This window comes from Cynara cardunculus, assembly GCF_001531365.2.
Source record: "Cynara cardunculus var. scolymus isolate 2C chromosome LG 15, CcrdV1, whole genome shotgun sequence".
NCBI lineage: Eukaryota > Viridiplantae > Streptophyta > Magnoliopsida > Asterales > Asteraceae > Cynara > Cynara cardunculus.
This window is the reverse complement of record NC_037542.1, coordinates 10,821,859-10,832,800: the sequence shown is the minus strand read 5'-3', so window position 1 is coordinate 10,832,800 and position 10,942 is coordinate 10,821,859. Positions and strand designations below refer to the sequence as shown.

Sequence of the window (10,942 nt, the reverse complement as noted above, 5' to 3'; positions counted from 1 at the left end):
TTAGTAATACTTTAATTTATATCTCATTCTTGTCCGTCTTATTCCACCTATCCTGGTGAAACAAGAAAACCTTTTTTGTATCACGCGTTGTCCTATCTTATTTTAGTTCTTGTCTCTATCTCATATCACACCAAACATGATACTATAAGTTCTTATCCAATATCACGTCTGCCAAACGTGGGATGATGAATTTTGTCCGCTCATATCCTACCTCTTCCATGTACCTAAGTACCCTTATAGTTTATCATAGCAAAGATGATTTGGAAATTCTAAAATACTTTTCTCCTCTGTTTTAAAGATTTGTGATGTTAAAAAGATTTATTTAATTAAAATGTTTATGACAGAATATTTATTTTCCTTTTTAATGAGGCAGAGGCAGTCGCCATCATCTATGGTTTCCACGAAAGCTCCGGTTCATCTTTCCTCCTTAAATTGCTTCAAGGTTCAAGTTTTGGTCAGAGACCGTGTTGATAAGTGAAGTTTTACCATTCTTTATTCTCTCCCAATCTCCCCTAGACAAGTTCGCCATTAAAGGGTCCCACTTGCTCATAAAATTCAAATAAACATATATATTCACTTCTTGAATTCCTCTCCTTTCCAGTTTCCAGATCTGATATCAGATCAGATGACTTAACCCAATTCCTTACTGGGTTCATCTCATCATCGTCTGAATCGGAAAACCCATCGACGAATTGGGATTTGATTGATTCGAATCGTAACTTTTGGATCCCTACTTGTACGTTTACAGGATGGGTGTCCAAGAAAATGGGAGCGGTGATATGGGTATGTCTGGTGTTCCTCTTGGATCGAAGAACAAATACAGAAGAATGGATTCTGATTACAGTGATGATGACTTGGAGGTTGTACCGTACAAGCAGACACAGCAGGAAAGGAGCAAAAGTACAAGAAAATATGTGTTTGCCTGTGCTGTATTTGCATCTCTCAACAATGTTCTCCTTGGCTATGGTATTCGATCTTTTCTTCTCTCTTTAATGCTAACTCAAACCTTTAAATCCAGTTTTAGAAGTTTGTTTGCCGACAGGCAAATGTACAACTATTTCAGCTCATATTACAACACATTGTTGCCAGAAACAACCCCTTTTTTAGGTTGGATTTAAGGTTTGACTTTGTTTATCCCTTCATCTAATTGGTCTTCATTTGAAATCCCAAAATAAAACAAAACTTGAACTAATGATCCTTATCAAAACTGCCTAAATTCACGTGATTTAAGTGTTTTAGGTTTCAGCTGTTTTATGGCATTGATCTTTTTCAAGTTACAGACCATAAATGCCTAACTTGCCTAATTTATGGGGGTGTTAAATGCGTTGGAATTCTGGCTTAGGTACAAGTGTTTGATGCATATCGTACACTACTACTAAATCCCTATCCATTCGTGACAAAATGACCATCAACTGTTTGTTAGGCCAATCTTTTTTTGGGTAAGATTCAGAGTAATCATGCTGTTATAACTTGTACTTTGTTGCTTGCCTTTTGTTATAGGTAATCAGAATGGGAACTTAGTGTTTTAGGCTTCATGGATGTAAACTTTCGCCTAATAATGCTTTAATTTCCATTAATCAAGTGATTATTGCATAAAGAAAACCCATATTGTTGAGAATATAATCACTTGGGTCAAGAATGTGAATAAATCTTTGAATCCCTTATTTGATTTTGCTTCACTGGAATCGGGATTCCATTTGATTCTTTATGTCCACTCAAAATGGAATCTTGATTCACAAATTTTGGATTTTCAGATGTTGGTGTTATGAGTGGAGCAATCATATTTATCCAAGAAGATCTAAAAATCACCGAGTTTCAAGAAGAAATTCTCGTTGGTTGCCTGAGTGTCATCTCCCTATTGGGCAGTCTAGGCGGCGGCCGTGCCTCCGATGCGCTTGGCCGGAAATGGACGATGGGTATAGCTGCAATTGTGTTTCAGATTGGTGCACTTATAATGACCTTAGCTCCAACTTTCCAAGTTCTGATGATCGGTCGCCTCCTCGCCGGAGTTGGAATCGGATTTGGTGTCATGATCGCTCCGGTTTACATCGCCGAGATTTCACCGACGATCTCCCGAGGCTCCTTCACCTCCTTCCCTGAAATATTCATAAATCTCGGGATTCTTTTGGGGTATGTCTCTAACTATGTGTTTTCCGGCTTCCCTTCGCACGTGAACTGGCGAATAATGCTCGCTGTCGGAATTCTTCCGTCGGTTTTTATAGCATTCGCGCTATGCATAATCCCGGAGTCTCCGAGATGGCTAGTCATGCAAAACCGAGTGGATGAAGCAAGATCAGTTTTGATGAAAACGAATGAAATCGAAGCCGAGGTTGAGGAGAGATTGTCGGAAATCCTGAAGGCGGCCGGAATTGGGGCTGGAGAGAATCAGGAAGAGAAAGCCGTTTGGAGGGAATTACTGAGTCCATCTCCTTCACTAAGGAGAATGCTAGTTACTGGATTCGGAATCCAGTGTTTCCAACAGATCACCGGAATCGACGCCACTGTATATTACAGTCCCGAGATTCTGCAAACCGCCGGAATTCAGGATAAAACAAGACTCTTGGCGGCAACCGTGGCCGTTGGAATCACTAAAACCGCCTTTATTTTGGTCGCTATTATGCTCATCGACAAAGTCGGGAGAAAGCCGTTGCTATACGTGAGCACGATCGGAATGACCATTTGTTTATGCGGTTTGGCGATCAGTCTGTCGTTGTTCAAAGCAACGTCTCTCGGAGTGGCATTGGCGATTCTATCAATATGTGGGAATGTAGCCTTCTTTTCAATCGGAATCGGACCTGTTTGTTGGGTTCTAACATCCGAGATCTTTCCACTACGTCTTCGAGCTCAAGCATCAGCGTTAGGGGCAGTAGGCAATCGGGTTTGCAGTGGAGTGGTGGCAATGTCATTTCTATCGGTTTCTCGTGCAATTTCAATGGCAGGAACATTTTCTATTTTCACGGTGCTTTCGGCTTTATCGGTTGCTTTTGTTTACAAGCTCGTTCCAGAGACGAAAGGGAAGTCATTGGAGCAGATCGAGCTGTTGTTTCAAAAGGATCGGAATTGGCAAGAAGAGGAAGTAGAGCTATCGGATACTCAATATTTGGTTCAGCAGAAAAACGACGTCATTGCGAATTGAGAAACCTTGGTTGCCAAATTTAGAAAGTTTTTATGTCGTAATGACTTACTAATATTAGTAATAGTAATACTTATATATGCATAGAAAGTTGTAAATTTTTGTTGGTCATATATTCTTTGCCTTAGAGAAGGGCGTGACAATGTGTCATTTGTGTTTGTATTGATGTCATAAATACCTGAGAAAGAAGATACCTCCAAAATATGCATCTTTGTTGTTTATAAGGATTCTGTTTGCTTTATTTTACCATGTTGGCTGTCCACAACTTTCCTCCTTAACCATACTATCATTGTCATTCCTTTTAGGACTAGAATTATGTTGGGATTTAGCCAAAACTAGATACCTACAATTCCATTTGACAAGGGCTACCATCACGTGGTTATTAGCTACAAATACAGACGGGTATGCTGTTTGTATATGTGGAGAAGATTTTATTTGAAATAAAATGAGCATGTTTTTTAATCGAGAAAGACAAGTTTGAGAAAAATTTGACTTCCTGCATAAAGTTCTCTCCTAAAAACTTAGTAGATAAACCATTTTCTGTATCATTAAATCACTACCAAACTCCAACCAATCATGTATATTTGACTCGTAAGTTGTGGGTCCTATTAATCTCATTAAACTGCTAATAAATCTGCCCTTGTTTGGGAAACTGTATGTAAAATAATTTTTGAATGCTCATTCGTTAAGTTTATGAGTAGGTCTTGCTTTCTCCATTAAGCCATGGCATTTCCTCCCCTACATTCGATACTCTCCCTATAAACCACGGTTCCTTGTTGTGATAAGAACTTTATTGGGTTTTTTTACTGTGAAAAAGACTAGTCACCTTCAACCGACATGCTAAAGTAAAAGTAGCTCTTACGGAATCAATTTTCATGAACCTCTTTTTAATAAAATGTGATTTTGACACATGTTTTGTTTTAATTGGTTGAAAATTTAATAACTAAAAAGTTGTAAAGCTAAATATTAAATTACAATGTGTTGGCATAATAGGATGTAAAAGTAAAAATTTAACTAATTTACCAAAACTAGTTAATATACATAGAAAACTATAAGAGTTAAATAAAATATATAAATATAACTAAAAATGAAAAAAAAAATGATCATAATAAATGATAAATTAATAAAAACATAAAAATGCTATAATTTATCGCTCACCAATTGAAAACCATCAATATTGGTTCGATAAATGGTATATATTTGAGTACTAAAATTTAACACTAGTATTATATACAAAGTTTTAAAGTATTATCAATAGACCTTGTACCGAACTGAAAGCTCCTAATGTTAAAAAATGAATTCTTAAGAACGTCTTTAATAATAGGAAGGAAAAAAAAAGAGGATCCAACAAAAAGCTTATAAAAAAGCAAGCAATTAAAGATAAAAGTGATCATTAATAAATTCAAACGGTTTATTCATATTAATCCATACCGTAATTATTGATGAAAAAACAACTAAACAACCCTTTATTTGTTAATCTCAGAGGCGATCACATCTCAGAATAATGAAATTTGACTTGGCTACAACAATAGCAATTCATAGGTAATTTAGCATTACTGATAAATATTTAGGGGCTGTTTACCTAAATGCTTATCCGGTAGGTGCTTACCTATTAGGAGTCAACACTATAATTTATTTTGATGAGTAAGATTTTAGTACATCAAAACGTATTGAATGCAACATTTTACCGGGTAAGCGCTTACCTGGGTAAGAGTCGTAATCTTCACTTACCGGGTAAGACTCTCCATCCTTCTCATCGCTCTTACCCGATAAGATTCTTGGCCCTTGTCATTTTCATCCGATAAAGAAATTTATTTGGTAAGCACTTACCAAGTAAGCGTTTAGTAAACAGCCCTTAGTTATTATACATTCAAGATTCCTGTTTTGTTTTCTTCATCTAAACAGATTGTATACATACATTTTCAAAGTTCATGGCCAGGAAATCTAGCATTAGCAGGATCAATCATGTCCAGGAAGAGATACGCCATACCTCCAACTCCTTCAAACAACGAGTACCGATTATCACCTCCATGCATTTCCCCTTCCGATATCAGCTTCCCGGCTCTATCCAGTAAAAAACAAGCAAACGCCTTTGCCCGGTATAAGAACTCAACGTTCCCAGTTAAGCGGAAAAGTGAGAGGAACACATACGCATTCCCGCTGATGCCATGACAAAGGCCAACTCGTTTCAGCAACCCACGTTTCCAGACAACTTCCGCTGCATCAATGGCCGCTTCCAGAAACTCTTTATCATCAAATATCTGACCAATTATAATTCACGCCATTCAGAATGAAGACAAACAGGAAATTTTGAACATTATTGTTCTAGTCTAGTTTTGGTGAACCAATAACAAAAAACCACATTTGGTGAGCCATAAGTTAGGTGATAAGTTAGCCCATTGAAACACTAAGCTCCAGAAGTTTTTTTTTTCCAATTATAATATACTTTTCTAATTAATTTTTCAACATGTCCGTTTAGGTCATTTTACATTGTCATTTAGTTTTTAGCAAATATGACCAGTTTATCAGCCAGTTTATCAAACATAACAATAACATAGATTAGATACGATACATGTAAATGTGCGCTTTTTTACCTCAGCCGCTTTGACTAGGGTGAGGGCCATTCCAGGTGCTCCATGACACCAATGTACAAGAAGGTCGCTAGTATTCTCTTCTTCAGAAGAGGGATAGTTCCCACTAGGGAACCTGTTTTCAATCATGTACTTGAGGGTCTTCTTGATATCCTCGACTACATCTGACGGCAGGTCGAAATGCATCAAAACATACATATTCCCAGCCAAACCATGGGCAGCACCCCAGAATCTCTGACCGAACCACTTGAACATCAACGGGCATCTTGATCCGACACCCAATTTTCTTCCATTTTTTATTACCTTATTCACGAGTGCACGCTGTTCCAATATAGCATGGTTCTCAAATCATACGTAGATCCAGATGTAAGAAGATGCAAATCTAAGAAGAAATTCCATGACAAATCTTACGGTGAAGGTGGAAGGAATCACTCCATCACCTAAGTTCTTGTTCAAGAACAGACATGCCCATAAGAATCCAAGTTTCCCATATAACAGTTCATCTGGGTGATCTTCATTTACTTTAATCTGTTCCCAAAATCAAACAAACCCCATGAACATGAAATCATTGTTATATACATATATATATATATATATCGGCCTTGTGTTTAAGCAAATAAAGCCAATTGTTACCCCTTTGAATTCGGCCAAATAGTATTCAAGCATCTGCTGATTTGCTTGATGCTTTGCCACAACGGCACCAAGTGCACAAACTCCTACCCGTCCACATATAAACGTTACAGCCCTATCACCCAACAGATGATCAGATTAGCAATTCAGATGAATTCTACTCCCTACATTCCAAGTTAGTTTACAACCTTTAGTTTTGGGTAATATCACTAATATGTTAATCTGTATAATCTTTAATACAATTCAAGAAAAAATTGTTCTTGTTTTTCAAGAAAACACATTCTATCCATCGTTAATACGCAACTACCCTCATGGAGAACATGTTAAACAATGATTTGCGATGATTTATGCATCAAAACTATAAAGAATGTTCTTTCCATTGAATTGAAGTTTTGAGCGAAAGAGTAGATTACTAGAAAGGGTACCTGGCGTGTAAAGAAGCAGGGTCACAAGCTTTGATGATCTCAGAACAGAGATTGAGATCATTCCTGTTGTCAGTCACTTGAAAGGATTTGAAGAGCAAGAAAGCAGTACCCAGAGCACCAGTATAAAGAGTAAAGTCACTTATTCTTCGATTTCTTTCAAGAGTGAACCCCCATGTTTTCCCTACAACCTGTAAACCATTTCCACAAACACATGGTCGGCACGCCAAACCCGGAAAAACTAAAAATAAAAAACAAGAAAAGAAGAAAAGCAAATGACTACAACCACATGTAGCTAGAAGAAGGGTGAGAGAGAGAGAGAGAGATGGTACAGTTTGTTTGAGATCTATAGCGGCACTTTTGAGTCTGGCAGAGAGAGTAGGGTAAGGCATAGAAAGAAGTTTCAAGAGAGAATCTTGAGACTCTTTATGAAGACCCACGCTTCGTTCTTCTTCATCAGCTCCTTCTACTGTTGATGTTTCCTCTCGCATGAAATTCTCAAAGTACCGGTCTGTCATTTCTCCTTTCCTATTCCGTCGATGACCCCTCCGGACAGCGTATATATATATATATATATATATAGAGAGAGAGAGAGAGAGAGAGAGAGAGTTATAAAGAACAGTTTATCGATGGCGATTGGGTTGTTGGTGACATAAACGGTGAAGGATGTAGCATGTGTGGATGATCTTTGTAGATGGCCGCTCGACGTTTAGGCTAGGGGCCCGGGGGTGTGCCGTGCAGCAAATTTCAGCCGTAATAATTAATTTTAGAGTAAATTTCGATTTTGGTCCCTGAACTTTGTCATTATTTAACATATTTCATCCTTAAACTTCATTTATTCTGAATTTGTGTCGCAAGTATGCAAATTCTTTTGATTTTCGTCCCTCTAAGTCCAACTAACAACTGCTTAGTTATTTTTGTTAATTTCAATTGAAGGAAGAATGTTTTAGACATTTTTATTATAAAATTAGATCAACCCAACAAAACACGAAACAACACAGCCCAAAGCAACCACTGTCTAATCGAGCCGTAATATTTTCAAACCAATTAACAAAGAGTTTTCATACAGCAATAGAGGTGTTTTGGTGAGTGAAACATGAGAATGTAGCAGACCTTTTCTCTGAGATATTACAAAATTCTTTCCTTTCCTAGTTATCGTTTGCAGGATTTTGTTCAACTTGATTATAAATTTTTGTGAATGAATCATTACAATTTCTGAGCAATAACTTTTTTATGAACCGATGATTATAAATTTTTCAACGGAGCACTTTAGTTCTCTAAATGACTTATATGACTGTGATTTTGTGTTAATTTCACAAATCGTGGAATTATCAACATAAATATCTATTTTAATTCCCAATATCTCTCCTCATCGCTAATTTTTAGAGGTTGCAGCAGATTTGATGCTAATCAGTTGTGCTAATTTGTTGCGTTGTGGAATCAGGATGATATCAATTGCTCATCGGTTCAGTAACACCACCGTGAGGCCTTGCTTTTTGGAATTCTCCTTCTTCATCCTCTTGACGTGTTTGATAAGTTGTGTTATATTTTATGCACACGTGTTTTCAGCATTTGTACGTATTAGTTTCTTTTAACATGTTTATTAGAACTTGTCGCATATAAAGGTAAAATTGGAAAAGAAATAATTTTCAACGATATCTTGGAGGTATGGTATGTACAAGAGAATGAGGATTTGTGATGAAATGGAATATTTTCTGTACACCAGGGGTTGCTATGTTTTTCAACAAGATATTCCAAGAGATTTGTGGGAGTTTGCAAATTCAAAAGTAGAGAAAACATGAGGTATACGAATCAGTCGTTTGAAAAGATAATATTTACGTTACAAGAGTGAGTTAGAACAGAAGTCAACATTGGGGGACAAAAGGGACGATTTCAAGTATTTAAATTCCATGATTCAACAAGATGGAGAAAACGAAGAAGAAGTAATGCATCACATAAATGTATGGAACTAGGGATGGCTGGCTAAGGTGGAAACTTGCCACATTGAGCGTTGTATGACAATAAGACCTACTAAAACTGAAGGGCAAATTCTATTCAGTGGTCATAAGGTAGCTATATTGTATGGATTAGAAATGTTGTGATCAAGGGTGTTCAAAAACCACGTGAAATAATCCAACCCAATGTCCAATCAAGTTGTAAAATCTTCAAACTGTAGGTATTGGGTTACAGTCATTTAAAAGTGCAGGATGCCAAGTGGTGCTAAGAAAGTGGTCCAATCGATTGATTCTTTTATTTTTTGTGAAAACCATTTGTAACATGTATCTAAACTTGTCTAGAGTAACATTGAATTGTTTTATTACAGATTACACTGCTAAGCTTATAATATGAACAATACAAAAAATGTATTTTTTATATTCACCTCATTCTACATACAAGAAATACATGGCATGCGTTATTATTAAGAAGAAATACACATACATCATACAAATTGATCAAGATGCTACTTTATTTTGCAGCATTATATATATATGTACAGCGAAAGATAACAAAGGCTTACATGTGTATCCGTAAAAAAGATGTCTCAAGATCTTCCCCTTGTTGGATGCAGCCACCGGTTAACCGAGTTTGATCAGTTTCCTATGCACCAACACCAAGGCACTCCAGTTAAATCACTAGATACTTTACATGTTCAGATGAATTCTATCAATACTGAATATCAAGCGGTCAGTATAATTTAGTACAGAATGAGAAATAACTGTTTGGCAAAGTATTCTGAATGGACAGTTTAAATGACATAAAATTACCATTTTAACAATCTATATGATTTAGTGTCCAATGAAATATTTACCTCTACCTGCACTTCATGTGTGTTCTGTTTATTTGGCCTTGTTTTCATATGTAGCTAGATGTCTAGAACCCGCTTATCTCATTCTTCAGAGCTGCCACGTAATGCTGCTATGTAACGGCCTCATATTGACCTGCTTCTCTGAAATACAAATTGCAATTGATATGAAAACTTGAAAACAGAAAATACCCACAAACTTAAGCCTCATTAACTCACAATTTGTTCAAATCATAAAAATAATGTAAATAAAATGCATATGTGCAACCAAGCGCAATCTTAACTTTCTAAGAAGTTGATTAAAAACATGGATTAGTACCCAAGAAACTCATCATTCATGCCTTTAAAGTTCTAGGTAGCAGAAGCCATAAAATACCAACACAAGTATGAGATGCAACGAAGGATTTTAAGTGTTTATGTTTTATTGAAGTAGAATGGTTTATGGCACTGAAATTTGGTAAAGCTACCTAACTGTTCCAAGCATCGATCTTGGATCCATAGACACAAGGGGACTGATTTGAATAATTCTTCAGCAATGGAACCCCTTCTGGAGTATACTCATCATCATTATTGTAGCTTATTCGGTGTGGCCCAAGAGCTATGAGAATAAGAGCCAAAACCATAGACAGCCCCTGGCATTCAAGTAGGAAAACATCAGTTAATTGAACTCAGGTGATCAGGTTAGATCTATCAAGAATATATGATAATATTTTTAATATCTAAGTGAATAAGAAAAGATGGATGAAGAAAATAATAAGTACAATGAACGTTAGAAATGGGCATGTGTTAATTTTACATGTTTAGAAACATCATTTATGCAAGTGGTTAATCTTAAAACAGTTCAATGCTGCTGCAGATTCTTTGGGAAAAATAGTTAAACAGGGCCAGTCTCCATAGCCTCAAAGGGATGCGCAGAACTTTGCACAGTAAGATATGTAGAACTTTGGAAAAAAATGTATGATTTATGAAAAAGTACCGACATATAGTCTAATACCCGTCAGATGTGTGTGTGTGTGTGTATATATATATATTAAGTTTGGGTTAGTTTCGGAAGTTGACCAAACTTGAGGGGTTAGTTCTGCATAACTCGCTTTAACTTTGCAATTTGGATGATGGGCTTGGGCTTTTGTATATTAGGGTTTAATTAGGGTTTTTTTTTTCCAAATATTTAAACCTAACCATAAACTTTTTTTTAACCTAATCCTCCTCCCTAACCCTAATTCATCCTCCCTAACCCTAATTCCTCTAATTGTGATAATCGTTAGAGAGAAACCCTAAGAGCTTGGAAGAGTCCATTGATAACCTAGAAGGGAACCCGACGGCCAAAAGCAAGCAAGGTTCCATCGATTTCTTGTCGGTTTGA

General features: G+C 36.7%; 3 protein-coding genes across 6 annotated transcripts in view; 1 reads left to right on the top strand and 2 right to left on the bottom strand.

The window, feature by feature from the left end:
- Positions 1-504: 504 nt before the first annotated feature.
- Positions 505-3,374, top strand: LOC112527594 (probable polyol transporter 4). Its single transcript, XM_025138319.1, has 2 exons — positions 505-966; positions 1,755-3,374. The coding sequence occupies exons 1-2, from the start codon at positions 750-752 to the stop codon at positions 3,134-3,136; spliced, it is 1,599 nt and encodes a 532-aa protein (XP_024994087.1). The 5' UTR covers positions 505-749; the 3' UTR covers positions 3,137-3,374.
- A 1,585-nt stretch (positions 3,375-4,959) lies between these two features.
- LOC112527606 (lanC-like protein GCL2) lies at positions 4,960-7,401 on the bottom strand. Its single transcript, XM_025138336.1, has 6 exons — positions 7,109-7,401; positions 6,780-6,967; positions 6,358-6,469; positions 6,136-6,252; positions 5,728-6,045; positions 4,960-5,394 (listed from the first exon to the last, which is right to left on the bottom strand). The coding sequence occupies exons 1-6, from the start codon at positions 7,292-7,294 to the stop codon at positions 5,056-5,058; spliced, it is 1,260 nt and encodes a 419-aa protein (XP_024994104.1). The 5' UTR covers positions 7,295-7,401; the 3' UTR covers positions 4,960-5,055.
- A 1,760-nt stretch (positions 7,402-9,161) lies between these two features.
- LOC112528322 (tetraspanin-19-like) overlaps positions 9,162-10,942 on the bottom strand; it is a 5,810-nt gene continuing 4,029 nt past the window's right edge. For 2 of the 4 annotated variants that reach the window (XM_025139328.1, XM_025139330.1), the window contains exons 5-6: positions 10,052-10,211; positions 9,662-9,723 (exon numbers count right to left, since the gene is read on the bottom strand). In XM_025139328.1, the coding sequence (XP_024995096.1) occupies positions 9,671-9,723; positions 10,052-10,211 (213 nt within the window). In that variant the 3' untranslated portion in view covers positions 9,662-9,670. Of the gene's footprint in view, positions 9,375-9,585; positions 9,724-10,046; positions 10,212-10,942 lie in introns of those variants that run through there. The other 2 variants (XR_003070809.1, XM_025139329.1) reach the window with 2 other exon arrangements.

Bases quoted from the DNA above. Each gene is read 5' to 3' on its own strand.
- LOC112527606 (XM_025138336.1), bottom strand. From the start codon at position 7,294: ATGACAGACCGGTACTTTGAGAATTTCATGCGAGAGGAAACATCAACA. The intron at 6,046-6,135 runs GTAAGATTTGTC...ATATTGGAACAG, and splicing joins TGATTCCTTCCACCTTCACC to CGTGCACTCGTGAATAAGGT. The intron at 5,395-5,727 runs GTAAAAAAGCGC...ATAATTGGTCAG, and splicing joins CCCTAGTCAAAGCGGCTGAG to ATATTTGATGATAAAGAGTT.
- LOC112527594 (XM_025138319.1), top strand. From the start codon at position 750: ATGGGTGTCCAAGAAAATGGGAGCGGTGATATGGGTATGTCTGGTGTT. The intron at 967-1,754 runs GTATTCGATCTT...TTGGATTTTCAG, and splicing joins CAATGTTCTCCTTGGCTATG to ATGTTGGTGTTATGAGTGGA.